This window comes from Geotrypetes seraphini, chromosome 9 (assembly GCF_902459505.1).
Source record: "Geotrypetes seraphini chromosome 9, aGeoSer1.1, whole genome shotgun sequence".
NCBI lineage: Eukaryota > Metazoa > Chordata > Amphibia > Gymnophiona > Dermophiidae > Geotrypetes > Geotrypetes seraphini.
The window spans coordinates 35,512,296-35,532,657 of record NC_047092.1 but is presented as its reverse complement, the minus strand read 5'-3'; the positions used below and the strand labels follow the sequence as shown (position 1 = coordinate 35,532,657).

Genomic DNA, 20,362 nt, shown 5'->3' with positions numbered 1-20,362 from the left:
CCCAGAGGGTGGAGGATACATGGAACGCGCTTCCGGAGGCTGTGATAGGCCGGAGCACGTTACAAGGCTTCAAAGAAGGTTTGGATAGGTTCCTAGAGGATAAAGGAATTGAGGGGTACAGATAGGAGTAGAGGTAGGTCATAGGGATTTGTGAAAGCTTCAGGTTTGAAAATAATTCTACATGCAAAATGACACCAGCGCAAGATTTTAAAATTATAACCAGGATTTATTGAATTATTGGTTCTATTTTCCCATTATTAGATCAAAAGAACAGCATAATTGCTTACGTTGCGCTCATGGGAGATCATCATCGTGGCCAAAGACTGGCCTTCTCACAATGGTCTCGTCTTTCTATCTCATTACAGTCTATTATATAACTTTTGGTTTAGTGACATCATCAAGTTTGACGACCAATAACATTTCTATGGGTGGTCTTAAAGTTTAGACAAAGAAACATTCCTCCATGTTTAAAAGTTAGTCAAAGTTTCAGATGATTTCTGAATTAACATTAACATTCAAAAGAATTCACAATTATTAACATGGTAAATTCTCAGTCCTTCCATGCTGACAAGTTCTGAGCCTTAAAGGAAAAAAAACTCCTAAGCTGACAGATTCAAATTGCACAGCCTTACACAGAAAGCTTACTCTGGAGGAAGGGGGGTTTAAATCCCCCTCCCCTCTGCTTGAGACTGATACAGCATCTCAAATTCTAACTTAACTACTTCCAGATGTTACTTTTAGGATTTTCCTTAGTGTTTCTTTTTATAAATCATTTATATCACCACATATTACATTCAGGGGCCCCAAACATTCATAATTTCATTCATATCTTGGCCATTCATACTTCATACATTTTATATCTCAGTTTGGAATATGGAATCTAATATGCTTTTCCTAACTAGCCTGAGCACATCTGTTAACAATTAGAACCACGAGGCTAAAGGCGGGAAGCTGAACAAAGAACAGAAACTATTCACTGGCACAAGATGCTGGCCTAAGACAGGACAGTTATAGCACATACAAAAGAACCTAAACTGGACTCCATGTAATCATGTAATCATGATTTCCACCATGATTTAGCTCAACAGCAAAGTACACAAGAAAACACCATTCTTTTCCTTATATTAATCTTTAGTGTGTTTTTTCTTCTGGCCTTAGCTACATTATATTTAAATGTTTTATCCACCTGTTTTTCCGTACGCTTCTATTTGGGCGCAGTCCTTAACTAACACAGATGTTTGTCTAACTAGAATTACCCAGAATCATACGAAAAACTGGCGCTACAAAAATACTGCACTATCATGCTTCTGACATCCATCTCAATATCGTCCCATAAACAGCGCTAGCCACCACGAGCCACGACAATAGTCAGGGACTACTGTTCAAGCAATGGGCCTGATGGACCGCCGCGGGAGCGGACCGCTGGGCGAGATGGACCTCTGGTCTGCCTCAGCGGAAGCAACTTCTTATGTTCTTTGACTTCAAGAAGAAGAAGGCTGGCTTTCTAATTCCCAGGCAGGATTCCATTACATGCAGACAAGTTTGAGATGAGGAGAAGTGAGATTAAAAAAGGAGTCTGAATGAAAATATGAGACTAGTTCAAAGCTGCTTCTATTGCATGAATGTATTTGGAATGCATAGTCAATGCACAATATATTATCTGGATTGTTAAAAGAGAAGGCAGAAAGAGTGTAATCTTGGTGTAGATTGGTTAAAAGAACAGATCTCGTAGTGCGGTTAGCATAACGGTTCAACGAATGATAGCAATGGTTCATTTTATTGGAGTTATGAATCTAAATGTGTCCAGCCTTAAATAAAAGAGGCTAATCAGTGTATTGAGGTGTCAGGTTTTGGGTAGAATTGTCTACGTAGGTAGGAGAGGATACAAAGTAGAGAGAAGACTTTTTGGAGGGTAGCATATCAGAATTCATGGTTCCCATACTATGATAAATCCTTTTCTATGTGGCTTCTTATAATGTGAAGATCCTGTAAAGGTCCAAGACTTGATGAAGTAGTTCTGAAAAGGGCCGATGTCATTCTAGACAAAAATAATTTAATTAAATTGTTTAATTATCCAACTATGAATACATATTCCTCTAAACAGTGTTAAAAGCTTTGATGGTTGCTAATTATCATGATTAATACCAAACATCAAACTGTGGGAGTCTTTTAATAAAAGGATTAGCTCATATTATCTGCCAGAGGATCCATTTTATTCCTATGAGCCTTATTACGGATAACAAGAGCTAATCTTAATAAAAAGAGCCCTTATGATATCTTGACAAGTTTTGCAATCTTATTGTAGGAAATTATTTGATCACATCTTGTTCTAAAAAATGAAGTCGTAAAGTAACAAACAATGAAAATAACAACGATAATAAACTATTTTAAATTACCTTGTTAAAGTAATTCTGCATTTGTGAAGTAAAATTTAAAACCAAATTAAGGCCCTCTCTTACTAAGCCACGGTAGAGGTTTCTACCACTGCCCAGAGGGCTAAATGCTCCAATGCTGCTCTGACGCTCATAGAAACCTCAACCACGACTTGGCAAAAGTGGAGAGTGGGGTCTTTTACAAACATCAAAATATCTTAATTCTCTAAAAGGTATTACCTTCAAATATTTATACAAAATAGTGATGTATTTCAAATAGAATTTTGGGGGGATTTTATATTTTTTATGTAGCAAATAAGTCAGCCTTTAAGGAGGGATTATTTTTAACATTAATACAAATCTTAAATATCATAACTAATCTTAGCAGCATATATTAGGATTTTTAGAGCTTTTTTTAAGGTCCCTGCTTTCAAAATAATGTCTTGAGCCATTGACTAAGCTGTGTGCTTTGTAACAGCCAATAGCAGAAGCTTTCTGCTGTGTGTCAAATCTTTCTAAATTGAAGCAAGCAAAATTAAGCGTGCAAAGCCAATCCCAAGTGCATGGAATAGGGTAAACTTTGGAGGTATTCTCATGCATAGAGATAGGACTTGCACACTTACTGAAATACACACAAATCACTCAGAAATTGTGGAATTCAGAGCGACAGGATATGATGCTGTCCCATAATGGGTCAGCGTTGTATTATGGTATGTTTTCCTGATGAGATGCACAGTACACCACTGAAGTCAATGGTGAATTTTCATGTCTATTTCCAGCCTGCTTGGCACAACCGTGGGTTGCCAGCAGGTTTAAGGGACTGATACTGTTTTTTTCTTCAAGCATGGCTCATCAACAAAAAATGACTGAATGCATGAAAGAGAGATTGACAGCACTTAAATAAGGCGATATCAATCCCATTAAAACATCTTAATTAATATTAAACACAAATTATTCAAAGACAAAACACTATGGAGCTGATTCTGAGATACTTAAGTTTTGTGTTAAATCAATTTTTTTAAGTAATGAAAGGAAAGCACAATATTTTTTTTTTAAAAATCTAAATTGTCCTTAATTAAGGGTCTCTTCTATCAAGCTGCGCTAGCAGTTTGTAGCGCGGTGAGCTGTGCTGAATGGCCCGCGCTACTCCCAATGCTCATAGAATTCCTATGAGCGTCGGGAGCAGCGCGGGCCATTCAACATGGCACTAAAAGCTGCTAGCGCAGTTTGACAGAAGAGGCCCTAAGCTGTGAAGGTAATGTCATGATTCATTCAGATTTTATCCATATAGACAAAAAACAAAAAAGTGAAACCATCTTTAGAGAATCAGACCCAAATATTACTTATATTTTCTTGAATTTTAAAATCCACCTTGGGTGAATCTCTTTATAAATCTCAGCAAAAAAATACACACATAGAGGTCCTTTTACTAAGACGTGCTAATTGATTTAGCATGTTAAGACATAGAATATAATGGATGCCTTAGCATTTAAGCCCACGCAAATCTTTAGTGGATGCTTAATTTATTAGCGTGCACAAAAATCAGTTAGCATACCCTAGTAAAAGGACCCTATACTTTTTTTAAAATTAAAGAAAATATACCAGTGTATCAATAAATCCAAAAGTTTGGAGTTAACATTTCCTTCTAAAAGTTCATTAAAAAGTAAATTAGCTTGACAAGATAACATTACTTATTGCCCTTGTCTTTTATAAGAGGGTAGTTTGAAAAGTTTGGCAAAAAAAAGCAAGTTAAACAACATACTCCCTCTTTTACAAATGTGCGCTATGTTTTTTAGCGCACGCTAAGCACACACTAAACACTAATGCGTGCATGTTATCCTATGGACACAGTGGTTAGCGCACACATTAATTCAGCGCACGCTAAATCCGCACTAAAACGCTTAGCGCGCCTTTGTAAAAGAGAATCATAGTCTGCATCGAGGGCTATGCACTTAATCCAGCAAGTTTCCAGTTTTGTCGTAAGCTATTTTTCCTATAGTATGAAAAAACTGGATATATGCTAGACTCACATGTATAGCCCTCGACGGAGACTACATTATTTTACGTGCTTTTTTAACAAACTTTTCAAACCACCCTCATATATTTAATGGATGGCTCTGGCAGTCAGTTAATACTATCATCAAGATTAATACTTGGAAATATCTTAAAACTCTTGGCAAGATGTCTGTGCTTATTTTGTGTCAACACTCCACCTGTAGGATCTGGTTTAATTGATATTATTCAAAGTCTTTTGCTATACACATGGAATGACAGAAAAGATGTAGTAAATTTAGCAGTTATTGAATATGGTCTGGCATTGTAGCGGGTTAATTATCTACTGTTTCTTATTTACGAACTGGTTGGTGTAGTTGCAGTGAAGAAAACACTTGGTATTTTATGAGTGTTATAGCAGTTTGGCTTTATGGTTGCGGGTTGAATAAGAAAATCATATATTTTGCTAAGCCTGTTATTTAGGAAGAGAACAGTAAGCATGGTTCAGAGATACTACGGGAGAGAAAGATTAATTTCCGTAGCTTTGCCTTTTCTCTGGGCTGACTGGTGCTAGGGGCACTTCAGAGGCAAAGTCATTGGGAATCATTGGTGACAGCAAGGGACTAAATATTGAAATTCCTACAGTGTCTGCGGGAAGAAAATCTTCAGCATTTGCAAGTTCCTGAGAAAGCATAGGAATGATCAAAAGGGAAAGATAGTGGAATAGCGACATGAATGTGACCTATATTCGTAAGTGTCTTGACGGAAGGAAAAAGGACAAACACAGGATTTTTTTTTGCAACCAGTTATGCTCAGGGAGGGTCATTTTATATGGCAAGTGACCTTACAAGTTCACCCAGTATGCACGTAAGTTCCACTATGTTAAAAAGGGAAAAGCCTGCACATACCAGTATTTGCCTTTTAAAATAACTTAAATGCATGCACTCATTTCCACTTGCTCTGAGGTACACACAAATTTCCTGTTTTAATTCACACCCTTATGGGCATAATTTATAAAGCTTGTGCATTAGTCCAAACCCTACCTCTACTTTGTCCTCCAGAGTGCCTTTGTTTAGGTTGCAGAAACGCACATATAAAGAGGGAGTATGCATATACCCAGGCCATTAAAAAAAAACAACAAAACATCCATTCCTATGCTTTATAACATTGCCCATAATGACTAACTGGCAAATTCTATATAGTCCGTCTAAAGTTAGGCAATGGAAGCTTCTAACTTACCACCCCCCCCCTCCCCTTTCACCTGCTTCAAATTAATGGTTAGAGTAGATATTACTTTCTTTCTCTTCTTGATTTAAGGAAATCTGGTTAACCGAGTCAAGCCCTTTCTGAGGGATGAATCGGTATATAAAACTAAAGATTGGAAGATTGGATTTTTAAAAAAACGTAGCATGGTTTTTAGCACCACATACGGCTCCTTTTACAAAGGCACACTAGGGCCTTAACACGCGGAATACCACGTGCTAAATTGTCACTTACACTAGCCGATACCACCTCCTTTTGAACAGGCGGTAGATTTTTGGCTAGCGCGTGCTATAGCGCACGATAATTTGGCGCGCACGTTAAAAACACAAGCGCACCTTTGTAAAAGGAGCACATAGATTTTAGAGGGAACTAAGATTAAATGGCCACACCATTGTGCAGTTATCACGGTAGTTAAAATGAAAAATGAAGTTAAAACACTAAAAATAATCTTCCCAATCTTTAAACACTACAGTCAGTGCCAACTTCAAATCCTGGCCACGGCATTTAAATTTATATCTGGTTTTTCAGCATTAAGCCGCACTGAATATCTAGTTACAAGATGGCCACCATAAGCGATCTGGATCCTGCCTTTATCTAGTGCTTTTACCCAGCTAAATATCTAGACAAATTAAGACAATATTTTTGTTTTTCACGTTTCCTGACAGCAGGGATTGTAAAATAATTGCCTTTACCATTTCATAAGATATCGTCATATTTGGTGCTAGATCTACTAAAATGTACTTCTGGCTTAGTGCACACTAATACCATTAACACAGATAGTAAATAGGTCCTATTGCATAAAATGGGACATGTGGGTAAATAATTCCTACAGACACATCATTTTGCACAAGCTTAGCAGTGCACGTTAGTGAATCTAGGCCTTTCAACACAGTACATTAACTCACAACACTGTCCCCTACTGCAGGCTCTGATGCTTAACACATGAATGTTTTACTGATCAGAAGCTCATGTTATCTTCCTATCAGCCACACAAGGGCTTTCATCCAATATGCTAACAATGTTTGTGCTTTATATCAACAGGCAACGATAGCAACAATTTATCAGGTACAGTATCTCTAAGTAAAGATCTTTCCCCTTTCCAGAAAGCAAAAAAGGCTGCAATATATTCCTTCTTCAGGAAAGTCAGATTATCAGAAAAGCAAAACATACTGAAATAAAATGGTGTTTCTGAGACAAATATTTTACAACTTCTACTTTTTTCTTGTTGCAGGTACCATTGTTAAATCAGATAGTGTATGAGGGACCACTGATAAGTTCTCAGCCCAGCCAACAAAGTTGGGGCAGTTTCCATTGAGGTCTCTACACTTACCCCCTCTTCTATTAAACTGCACTAGCAGTTTTTAGCGCAGAGAGCCGCGCTGAATGGCCTGCGCTGCTCCTGATGCTCATAGGAAATCTATGAGCGTCGGGAGTAGCGCAGGTGATTCAGCATGGCTCCCCGCATTAGAAACTGCTAGAGCAGTTTAATAGAAGAGGTCCTTAGGCCAGTGATTTTCCATTTTTATCATTCCATCGGAAAACATATGGAATGAAAAAAGTGGAAAATCGCTGGACTAATCCTTTTACTATGGCGCGCTAATTGATTTAGTGCATGCTAAAGATTATCGCACAATAAATGCTAATGTGTCCAAATAATATAATGGGCACGTTAACATTTAGCACGTGCTAATTGTTAGTGTGCACTAAATTGATTAGCGTGCACTAAGTCGACTAGTGCACTTGAGTAAAAGAGGGGGTAAGTGTATAGCCGTCGATGGAGACTGCCCCAACTTTGTTTATTGGGCTGAGAACTTTTCAGCGGCTCCTCGTACCTTAAGTTTTAGTATTCGTTTGTCAAGGCCAATAATAAAATGATATTGATCACTAGGATTTCAGTAATTCAACTGCACAGAAAATAAGTATCAAAATGGGAAACTCAGACACCCTTCTTTCAGCCATCAGCTTTGGGGCATGTTCTAATTTAGGGGTGGGTCAACTTGTTTGTAGATCTTACCTGGCCCAGGGGTTGGGTTATCCTCTGCAGATTCCCATCGGGAAGTGTGTTTATGGGGTCCCCGTTCCTCAAGACACCAGCCAGGAAGACAACTTATACTTCTAGGCCTATATAATAAAAACATATAATTTTAATTTTAGTTTTGAAAATATATTCATAAGTAAAAACTAAGAAAATATAGAGCCTGATATTCAAAAAAGCAGAGGCCCTAAATTTAAGCTCCTAAAGGGCCCGTTTACTAAACCATAGTAAAATTTGTAATTACCATGGCTTAATGAAAGAATGTAGGCTACGGTAGCTGCAAAATTTTCACAGAAAACATTGGGGGGCGGAACAGGCATTTTCTTATTCTGAACCTGTATTAAAGTGTAAATTAGTGCATGGTACTTGGGTGTAGTTAATGCAGGAGCTCTCGGTGGCTCCTATTTAGGTACCTTAGACGTCCATACCTATTCTCTACCCATGCCACGTCCCCTATTAAGAAAAGCACTTTATTGTACTGCTGTAATATATCACAAAACCCCTTAATATGGCAGTGCCCTTGCTATTACTGTGCAATTTACTGCACATTAACTACTTATTACACTTTAGTAAATGGGCCCCTAATGAAGCTTCTAAATTGATGCTCTATTGTCAGCCGAAGTTAGGAGATTTTCAGCTAAAAAAAAAAAAGTCATCTTAAATTTGGAGTTAAAAGTTACACTTCTGCACTTAGGCCTGCCATCCATTTACAAGGCTAATTTTTGAATCTAATGATGAAAATCATTGGTAAAGTACCAGCTTTATTTCCTGTCCTACTAGGAGTTTTGTGAAATTTTAAGCATATATCTAAGCACTCAGCCCTAATAAATATTAAAAAAGGCCAATTTAGGAGCATAACTTTCAAAATTCATAAACCCTTTGAATGTAAGGCCCAAAGTATACAATGAAAAAAAGTTATATTTTATGAAGAGATTCACCCAGGGCAGTGTACAGCTGGTAAGTTTACAATTTTGTTAACAGTATAAAAAAAGTAAAATGACTAAATATAAGCATCAATACAATCAATGAGGTAACCTTGGAAATAATAATTTGAAACCTAATAACATGATTAATATGAAACAGTATCAGAAATATACAGATTTTAACAGCATTGTAGAACAGTCATATAATAGAAATATGATAAATGTCAGTACAACACAAACAATACCACGATACACAGCATACAAGAATATAATAGACAGCATGGAAGGATATTTGTGGTATCCTTCAAAATTGTAGCCATTGTATTGTATAGCGTAGGAGTATAATATAAAAAAGAATCCTGACTTCTTTTTGCTCCCCAGCTGGACCCTAGTACTCTTCCTTGCCATATTATCTTCCTGTCCTCATCCATCCCTTCAGCCAGACTTCTGCAAGCCCACAGCTGCCTCTTCCTTCTCCTATTGTGCGAGGAAATAAGAACATCATAGCATCATGGATGCCACTGTTGATGTCATCATCAAAGTCCCGTGATGATGATGATGATGATGTCAAGAGAAATAGACATAGAACTATGGCACAATGGGTCAATAATTATTTTTATTCAACTACATACATTTAAGGATTAAAGAGTTCCATGGCTTCATCGTGGCCTGTGGGCCATAGTTTGCCCCTGCTGTTCTGCTTCTTCACAGTCTCTTCAGTGTCTTGGGATTGCTTTGGGATTTATTAACTGCCATTTTGAAGAGATTCACCCAAGGTGGTATACAGCAGATAAAGTTTAACATAAAACTTACAATTTTGAATATAAGTATAATGAAGTAAACTTGGAAATAGTGAATCGAAATGTAGGTAAAGGACTAATATGAAAGAGTATTAGATATACATGCTGTGGAACAATTATAAAACATCAATTGCTAATATAAAATGAAGCACCATGAAAGCTAAGAGCGAGATGAGGGCTTAATGAATTTTCACCAGGAATTTTACGTATTTTTGTTTTATATCAACAGGTGAACAAAAACCAGGTACAGTATCTATATCTAAGGATTTTTTTCCCCTTCCATACAGAAAGGAGGATTGAAACATTCCTTCTACTGAAAAAAGCCAATTATCAGTTGAGGAAAATACATTTAAATAAAATGAAAGTTACGACACAGGATTCTTATATATTTTATCTTAATCTTTAGTATTAATTTGTTTAGCATTTCTCTCTAGAGCTATTCTTAATCTTCTTTTAGAGACTTTACACTCAGTAAAGATAGGTGGAAACCATCATGAGCAAGAGAATGGTCAAAACATGACTCTAAAAATGTTTGGAAAAAAAATAGACTGAAAGAAAGATTTCAGGCATCCTAAATAACTGTGAATGTTTAGGGCACAAATGACTAAGCTTCCACCCTCTCCCAGGACACCATAGATAGAAACTGACAGAAAATCCTCACTAACCCCCCCCCCCCCCATTTTACAAAACTGTAGCACAGTTTTTAGTGCTAGCCGTGGCGGTAACAGCTCCAGCACTAATAAGAATTCTATGAGCATTGCAGCGGTTGCTGCTGCGGCCGGTGATAAAAAACGCCTTATGATTTTGTAGAATGGGGGGTGTGGGATTAAATTTGGCTTTTAATGAGTTGAAAACAGGCATATCCTTCATAATCCCCACAGAAGATACCAACTTTATTTTAAGCCTAGCATTTCATCCTCTGCCATGTGTCTAGGGCAGGGGTAGGCAATTCCGGTCCTCGAGAGCCGGAGCAAGGTTAGTTTTCAGGATATCCACAATGAATATGTATGAGATAGATTTGCACTCACTGCCTCCTTGAGATGCAAATTTATCTCATGCATATTTATTGTGGAAATCCTGAAAACACGACTGGATTGCAGCCCTCAAGGAGGGACTTTGAGACCCCTGTTCTAGGGTTATCAGTAAATTCCACTGATCTAGGGAGAAGAAAGAAGGAAAATACAAAAGAAACTTAATCAGCTGAAAGAAACTTTGGAGACTTTACCTGGGATGGGGGAGGGGGGAACTTGATGTATATGTCTCCAGAAGGAACTTCTGCTTAAATCATCCTCTTCCACTAATACTTTGGGAAATGATTTCTCTTTAAATAGAGTCTGGCAACCAACTACCGGTGTTAATTGGATTACAGCACCAACATTCATTTTCTTGGGCTTCCGCAGCTGGCATCATGATTGTTGCTGTTTTCCTGGTCTCGTCGTGTTTGAGTAGGTAGAACCGACTTTTCCGCCATCATGCTGTGGCTTTCTTCAGGGTATGCTGTGAGGTCTGCAGCTTGTCTTTATATATAGTGAGTTCACTGAACTTATTGAGAATAGGGAGGTCTGATGAATTTGATGAACTTTCCCACCAAAATTCAAATTCATGACCAACAGACCTCTCTGTTCTCAATCAGGTCAGTGAACCCACTATATATAAAGACAAAATGCAGACCTCACAGCATACCATGAAGAAAGCCACAGCATGATGGAAGAAACATCAGTTCAACCTACCCAGACGCGGCAAGACTCAGAAACAGCTATTTTTCATACAGTACGAAAAAACTGGATATATACTGGACTCGCATGTATAGCCTTCAATGGAGACTACATTAACAACATAAGAATAGCCTTACTGGGTCAGACCAATGGTCCATCAAGGCCTGTTGTAACGGTGGCCAATCCAAGCCACTAGTACTTGGCCAAAACCCAAGGAGTTGAAATATTCCATGCTACCAATCCAGGGCAAGCAGTAACTTCCCCCATGTCTTTCTCAACAACAGACTATAGACTTTTCCTCCAGGAACTTGTCCAAACCTTTCTTTAAACCAGCTACGCTCTATGCTCTTACCACATCCTCTGGCAACGCGTTCCAGAGCTCAAAAATTCTCTGAGTGAAAAAAAATTTCCTCCTATTAGTTTTAAAAGTTTTTCCCTGTAACTTCATCGAGTGTCCCCTAGTCTTTATAATTTCTGATGGAGTGAAAAAGTAACTTGCTTTTTTTTTTACCAAACGTTTTAAACCACCCTCATATATTTAATGGATGGCTTTGGCAGTCAGTTAATACTATCATCAAGATTAATACTTGGAAATATCTTAAAACTCTTGGCAAGATGTCTGTGGTTATTTTGTGTCAACACTACACCTGTAGGATCTGGTTTAGTTGATATTATTCAAAGTCTTTTGCTATACACATGGAATAACAGAAAAGATGTAGTAAATTTAGCAGTTATTGAATATGGTCTGGCATTGTAGCAGGTTAATTATCTACTCCGGTTTCTTATTTACGAACTGGTTGGTGTAGTTGCAGTGAAAGAAAACACTTGGCATTTTATGAGTGTTATAGCAGTTTGGCTTTATGGTTGCGGGTTGAATAAGAAAATCATATATTTTGCTAAGCCTGTTATTTAGGAAGAGAACAGTAAGCATGGTTCAGAGATACTACGGGAGAGAAAGATTAATTTCCGTAGCTTTGCCTTTTCTCTGGGCTGACTGGTGCTAGGGGCACTTCAGAGGCAAAGTCATTGGGAATCATTGGTGACAGCAAGGGACTAAACTTTGAAATTCCTACAGTGTCTGCGGGAAGAAAATCTTCAGCATTTGCAAGTTCCTGAGAAAGCATAGGAATGATCAAAAGGGAAAGATAGTGGAATAGCGACATGAATGTGACCTATATTCGTAAGTGTCTTGACGGAAGGAAAAAGGACAAACACAGGATTTTTTTTTGCAACCAGTTATGCTCAGGGAGGGTCATTTTATATGGCAAGTGACCTTACAAGTTCACCCAGTATGCACGTAAGTTCCACTATGTTAAAAAGGGAAAAGCCTGCACATACCAGTATTTGCCTTTTAAAATAACTTAAATGCATGCACTCATTTCCACTTGCTCTGAGGTACACACAAATTTCCTGTTTTAATTCACACCCTTATGGGCATAATTTATAAAGCTTGTGCATTAGTCCAAACCCTACCTCTACTTTGTCCTCCAGAGTGCCTTTGTTTAGGTTGCAGAAACGCACATATAAAGAGGGAGTATGCATATACCCAGGCCATTAAAAAAAAAAAACGCAACAAAACATCCATTCCTATGCTTTATAACATTGCCCAAAATGATTAACTGGCAAATTATAAATAGTCCGTCTAAAGTTAGGCAATGGAAGCTTCTAACTTACCACCCCCCCCCTCCCCTTTCACCTGCTTCAAATTAATGGTTAGAGTAGATATTACTTTCTTTCTCTTCTTGATTTAAGGAAATCTGGTTAACCGTGTCAAGCCCTTTCTGAGGGATGAATCGGTATATAAAACTAAAGATTGGAAGATTGGATTTTTAAAAAAACGTAGCATGGTTTTTAGCACCACATACGGCTCCTTTTACAAAGGCACACTAGGGCCTTAACACGCGGAATACCACGTGCTAAATTGTCACTTACACTAGCCGCTACCACCTCCTTTTGAACAGGCGGTAGATTTTTGGCTAGCGCGTGCTATAGCGCACGATAATTTGGCGCGCACGTTAAAAACACAAGCGCACCTTTGTAAAAGGAGCACATAGATTTTAGAGGGAACTAAGATTAAATGGCCACACCATTGTGCAGTTATCACGGTAGTTAAAATGAAAAATGAAGTTAAAACACTAAAAATAATCTTCCCAATCTTTAAACACTACATGCCTGGCCACGGCATTTAAATTTATATCTGGTTTTTCAGCATTAAGCCGCACTGAATATCTAGTTACAAGATGGCCACCATAAGCGATCTGGATCCTGCCTTTATCCAGTGCTTTTACCCAGCTAAATATCTAGACAAATTAAGACAATATTTTTGTTTTTCACGTTTCCTGACAGCAGGGATTGTAAAATAATTGCCTTTACCATTTCATAAAATATCGTCATATTTGGTGCTAGATCTACTAAAATGTACTTCTGGCACACTAATACCATTAACACAGATAGTAAATAGGTCCTATTGCATAAAATGGGACATGTGGGTAAATAATTCCTACAGACACATCATTTTGCACAAGCTTAGCAGTGCACGTTAGTGAATCTAGGCCTTTCAACACAGTACATTAACTCACAACACTGTCCCCTACTGCAGGCTCTGATGCTTAACACATGAATGTTTTACTGATCAGAAGCTCATGTTATCTTCCTATCAGCCACACAAGGGCTTTCATCCAATATGCTAACAATGTTTGTGCTTTATATCAACAGGTAACGATACCAACGATGTATCAGGTAAAGTATCTCTAGGTAAAGATCTTTCCCCTTTCCAGAAAGCAAAAAAGACTGCAATATATTCCTTCTTCAGGAAAGTCAGATTATCAGAAAAGCAAAACATACTGAAATAAAATGGTGTTCTTGAGACAAATATTTTACAACTTCTACTTTTTTCTTGTTGCAGGTACCATTGTTAAATCAGATAGTGTATGAGGGACCACTGATAAGTTCTCAGCCCAGCCAACAAAGTTGGGGCAGTTTCCATTGAGGGCTCTACACTTACCCCCTCTTCTATTAAACTGCACTAGCAGTTTTTAGTGCAGAGAGCCGCGCTGAATGGCCTGCGCTGCTCCTGATGCTCATAGGAAATCTATGAGCGTCGGGAGTAGCGCAGGTGACTCAGCATGGCTCCCCGCATTAGAAACTGCTAGAGCAGTTTAATAGAAGAGGTCCTTAGGCCAGTGATTTTCCATTTTTATCATTCCATCGGATAACATATGGAATGAAAAAAGTGGAAAATCGCTGGACTAATCCTTTTACTATGGCGCGCTAATTGATTTAGTGCATGCTAAAGATTATCGCACAATAAATGCTAATGTGTCCAAATAATATAATGGGCACGTTAACATTTAGCACGTGCTAATTGTTAGTGTGCACTAAATTGATTAGCGTGCACTAAGTCGACTAGTGCACTTGAGTAAAAGAGGGGGTAAGTGTATAGCCGTCGATGGAGACTGCCCCAACTTTGTTTATTGGGCTGAGAACTTTTCAGCGGCTCCTCGTACCTTAAGTTTTAGTATTCGTTTGTCAAGGCCAATAATAAAATGATATTGATCACTAGGATTTCAGTAATTCAACTGCACAGAAAATAAGTATCAAAATGGGAAACTCAGACACCCTTCTTTCAGCCATCAGCTTTGGGGCATGTTCTAATTTAGGGGTGGGTCAACTTGTTTGTAGATCTTGCCTGGCCCAGGGGTTGGGTTATCCTCTGCAGATTCCCATCGGGAAGTGTGTTTATGGGGTCCCCGTTCCTCAAGACACCAGCCAGGAAGACAACTTATACTTCTAGGCCTATATAATAAAAACATATAATTTTAATTTTAGTTTTGAAAATATATTCATAAGTAAAAACTAAGAAAATATAGAGCCTGATATTCAAAAAAGCAGAGGCCCTAAATTTAAGCTCCTAAAGGGCCCGTTTACTAAACCATAGTAAAATTTGTAATTACCATGGCTTAATGAAAGAATGTAGGCTACGGTAGCTGCAAAATTTTCACAGAAACCATTGGGGGCGGAACAGGCATTTTCTTATTCTGAACCTGTATTAAAGTGTAAATTAGTGCATGGTACTTGGGTGTAGTTAATGCAGGAGCTCTCGGTGGCTCCTATTTAGGTACCTTAGACGTCCATACCTATTCTCTACCCATGCCACGTCCCCTATTAAGAAAAGCACTTTATTGTACTGCTGTAATATATCACAAAACCCCTTAATATGGCAGTGCCCTTGCTATTACTGTGCAATTTACTGCACATTAACTACTTATTACACTTTAGTAAATGGGCCCCTAATGAAGCTTCTAAATTGATGCTCTATTGTCAGCCGAAGTTAGGAGATTTTCAGCTAAAAAAAAAAAGTCATCTTAAATTTAGTGTTAAAAGTTACACTTCTGCACTTAGGCCTGCCATCCATTTACAAGGCTAATTTTTGAATCTAATGATGAAAATCATTGGTAAAGTACCAGCTTTATTTCCTGTCCTACTAGGAGTTTTGTGAAATTTTAAGCATATATCTAAGCACTCAGCCCTAATAAATATTAAAAAAGGCCAATTTAGGAGCATAACTTTCAAAATTCATAAACCCTTTGAATGTAAGGCCCAAAGTATACAATGAAAAAAAGTTATATTTTATGAAGAGATTCACCCAGGGCAGTGTACAGCTGGTAAGTTTACAATTTTGTTAACAGTATAAAAAAAGTAAAATGACTAAATATAAGCATCAATACAATCAATGAGGTAACCTTGGAAATAATAATTTGAAACCTAATAACATGATTAATATGAAACAGTATCAGAAATATACAGATTTTAACAGCATTGTAGAACAGTCATATAATAGAAATATGATAAATGTCAGTACAACACAAACAATACCACGATACACAGCATACAATAATATAATAGACAGCATGGAAGGATATTTGTGGTATCCTTCAAAATTGTAGCCATTGTATTGTATAGCGTAGGAGTATAATATAAAAAAGAATCCTGACTTCTTTTTGCTCCCCAGCTGGACCCTAGTACTCTTCCTTGCCATATTATCTTCCTGTCCTCATCCTTCCCTTCAGCCAGACTTCTGCAAGCCCACAGCTGCCTCTTCCTTCTCCTATTGTGCGAGGAAATAAGAACATCATAGCATCATGGATGCCACTGTTGATGTCATCATCAAAGTCCCGTGATGATGATGATGATGATGTCAAGAGAAATAGACATAGAACTATGGCACAATGGGTCAATAATTATTTTTATTCAACTACATACATTTAAGGATTAAAGAGTTCCATGGCTTCATCGTGGCCTGTGGGCCATAGTTTGCCCCTGCTGTTCTGCTTCTTCACAGTCTCTTCAGTGTCTTGGGATTGCTTTGGGATTTATTAACTGCCATTTTGAAGAGATTCACCCAAGGTGGTATACAGCAGATAAAGTTTAACATAAAACTTACAATTTTGAATATAAGTATAATGAAGTAAACTTGGAAATAGTGAATCGAAATGTAGGTAAAGGACTAATATGAAAGAGTATTAGCTATACATGCTGTGGAACAATTATAAAACATCAATTGCTAATATAAAATGAAGCACCATGAAAGCTAAGAGCGAGATGAGGGCTTAATGAATTTTCACCAGGAATTTTACGTATTTTTGTTTTATATCAACAGGTGAACAAAAACCAGGTACAGTATCTATATCTAAGGATTTTTTTTCCCCTTCCATACAGAAAAGAGGATTGAAACATTCCTTCTACTGAAAAAAGCCAATTATCAGTTGAGGAAAATACATTTAAATAAAATGAAAGTTACGACACAGGATTCTTATATATTCTATCTTAATCTTTAGTATTAATTTGTTTAGCATTTCTCTCTAGAGCTATTCTTAATCTTCTTTTAGAGACTACACTCAGTAAAGATAGGTGGAAACCATCATGAGCAAGAGAATGGTCAAAACATGACCCTAAAAATGTTTGGAAAAAAAATAGACTGAAAGAAAGATTTCAGGCATCCTAAATAACTGTGAATGTTTAGGGCACAAATGACTAAGCTTCCACCCTCTCCCAGGACACCATAGATAGAAACTGACAGAAAATCCTCACTAACCCCCCCCCCCCCCCATTTTACAAAACTGTTGCACAGTTTTTAGTGCTAGCCGTGGCGGTAACAGCTCCAGCACTAATAAGAATTCTATGAGCATTGCAGCGGTTGCTGCTGCGGCCGGTGATAAAAAACGCCTTATGATTTTGTAGAATGGGGGTGTGGGATTAAATTTGGCTTTTAATGAGTTGAAAACAGGCATATCCTTCATAATCCCCACAGAAGATACCAACTTTATTTTAAGCCTAGCATTTCATCCTCTGCCATGTGTCTAGGGCAGGGGTAGGCAATTCCGGTCCTCGAGAGCCGGAGCCAGGTTAGTTTTCAGGATATCCACAATGAATATGTATGAGATAGATTTGCACTCACTGCCTCCTTGAGATGCAAATTTATCTCATGCATATTTATTGTGGAAATCCTGAAAACACGACTGGATTGCGGCCCTCAAGGAGGGACTTTGAGACCCCTGTTCTAGGGTTATCAGTAAATTCCACTGATCTAGGGAGAAGAAAGAAGGAAAATACAAAAGAAACTTAATCAGCTGAAAGAAACTCTGGAGACTTTACCTGGGATGGGGGAGGGGGGAACTTGATGTATATGTCTCCAGAAGGAACTTCTGCTTAAATCATCCTCTTCCACTAATACTTTGGGAAATGATTTCTCTTTAAATAGAATCTAGCAACCAACTACCGGTGTTAATTGGATTACAGCACCAACATTCATTTTCTTGGGCTTCCGCAGCTGGCATCATGATTGTTGCTGTTTTCCTGATCTCACCGTGTCTGGATAGGTAGAACTGACTTTTCCGCCATCATGCTGTTGCTTTCTTCAGGGTATGCTGTGAGGTCTGCAGCTTGTCTTTATATATAGTGAGTTCACTGAACTTATTGAGAATAGGGAGGTCTGATGAATTTGATGAACTTTCCCACCAAAATTCAAATTCATGACCAACAGACCTCTCTGTTCTCAATCAGGTCAGTGAACCCACTATATATAAAGACAAAATGCAGACCTCACAGCATACCATGAAGAAAGCCACAGCATGATGGAAGAAACATCAGTTCAACCTACCTAGACGCGGTAAGACTCAGAAACAGCTATTTTTCATACAGTACGAAAAAACTGGATATATACTGGACTCGCATGTATAGCCTTCAATGGAGACTACATTAACAACATAAGAATAGCCTTACTGGGTCAGACCAATGGTCCATCAAGGCCTGTTGTAACGGTGGCCAATCCAAGCCACTAGTACTTGGCCAAAACCCAAGGAGTTGAAATATTCCATGCTACCAATCCAGGGCAAGCAGTAACTTCCCCCATGTCTTTCTCAACAACAGACTATAGACTTTTCCTCCAGGAACTTGTCCAAACCTTTCTTTAAACCAGCTACGCTCTATGCTCTTACCACATCCTCTGGCAACGCGTTCCAGAGCTCAAAAATTCTCTGAGTGAAAAAAAATTTCCTCCTATTAGTTTTAAAAGTTTTTCCCTGTAACTTCATCGAGTGTCCCCTAGTCTTTATAATTTCTGATGGAGTGAAAAAGTAACTTGCTTTTTTTTTTACCAAACGTTTTAAACCACCCTCATATATTTAATGGATGGCTTTGGCAGTCAGTTAATACTATCATCAAGATTAATACTTGGAAATATCTTAAAACTCTTGGCAAGATGTCTGTGGTTATTTTGTGTCAACACTACACCTGTAGGATCTGGTTTAGTTGATATTATTCAAAGTCTTTTGCTATACACATGGAATAACAGAAAAGATGTAGTAAATTTAGCAGTTATTGAATATGGTCTGGCATTGTAGCAGGTTAATTATCTACTCCGGTTTCTTATTTACGAACTGGTTGGTGTAGTTGCAGTGAAAGAAAACACTTGGCATTTTATGAGTGTTATAGCAGTTTGGCTTTATGGTTGCGGGTTGAATAAGAAAATCATATATTTTGCTAAGCCTGTTATTTAGGAAGAGAACAGTAAGCATGGTTCAGAGATACTACGGGAGAGAAAGATTAATTTCCGTAGCTTTGCCTTTTCTCTGGGCTGACTGGTGCTAGGGGCACTTCAGAGGCAAAGTCATTGGGAATCATTGGTGACAGCAAGGGACTAAACTTTGAAATTCCTACAGTGTCTGCGGGAAGAAAATCTTCAGCATTTGCAAGTTCCTGAGAAAGCATAGGAATGATCAAAAGGGAAAGATAGTGGAATAGCGACATGAATGTGACCTATATTCGTAAGTGTCTTGACGGAAGGAAAAAGGACAAACACAGGATTTTTTTTTTGCAACCAGTTATGCTCAGGGAGGGTCATTTTATATGGCAAGTGACCTTACAAGTTCACCCAGTATGCACGTAAGTTCCACTATGTTAAAAAGGGAAAAGCCTGCACATACCAGTATTTGCCTTTTAAAATAACTTAAATGCATGCACTCATTTCCACTTGCTCTGAGGTACACACAAATTTCCTGTTTTAATTCACACCCTTATGGGCATAATTTATAAAGCTTGTGCATTAGTCCAAACCCTACCTCTACTTTGTCCTCCAGAGTGCCTTTGTTTAGGTTGCAGAAACGCACATATAAAGAGGGAGTATGCATATACCCAGGCCATTAAAAAAAAAAAACGCAACAAAACATCCATTCCTATGCTTTATAACATTGCCCAAAATGATTAACTGGCAAATTATAAATAGTCCGTCTAAAGTTAGGCAATGGAAGCTTCTAACTTACCACCCCCCCCCCTCCCCTTTCACCTGCTTCAAATTAATGGTTAGAGTAGATATTACTTTCTTTCTCTTCTTGATTTAAGGAAATCTGGTTAACCGTGTCAAGCCCTTTCTGAGGGATGAATCGGTATATAAAACTAAAGATTGGAAGATTGGATTTTTAAAAAAACGTAGCATGGTTTTTAGCACCACATAGGGCTCCTTTTACAAAGGCACACTAGGGCCTTAACACACGGAATACCACGTGCTAAATTGTCACTTACACTAGCCGCTACCACCTCCTTTTGAACAGGCGGTGGATTTTTGGCTAGCGCGTGCTATAGCGCACGATAATTTGGCGCGCACGTTAAAAACGCAAGCGCACCTTTGTAAAAGGAGCACATAGATTTTAGAGGGAACTAAGATTAAATGGCCACACCATTGTGCAGTTATCACGGTAGTTAAAAT

At 38.1% G+C, this 20,362-nt stretch overlaps 1 protein-coding gene across 1 annotated transcript in view; it reads left to right on the top strand.

The window, feature by feature from the left end:
• The window catches only part of LOC117366894 (mucin-19-like), a 441,720-nt gene that overhangs the window by 13,061 nt on the left and 408,297 nt on the right, over nucleotides 1–20,362 (top strand). Inside the window, exons 2-5 of the mRNA XM_033958871.1 lie at nucleotides 6,669–6,692; nucleotides 9,615–9,629; nucleotides 13,816–13,839; nucleotides 16,760–16,774. Coding sequence (XP_033814762.1) covers nucleotides 13,831–13,839; nucleotides 16,760–16,774 — 24 coding nt within the window. The 5' untranslated portion in view covers nucleotides 6,669–6,692; nucleotides 9,615–9,629; nucleotides 13,816–13,830. The remainder of the gene's footprint in view (nucleotides 1–6,668; nucleotides 6,693–9,614; nucleotides 9,630–13,815; nucleotides 13,840–16,759; nucleotides 16,775–20,362) is intronic.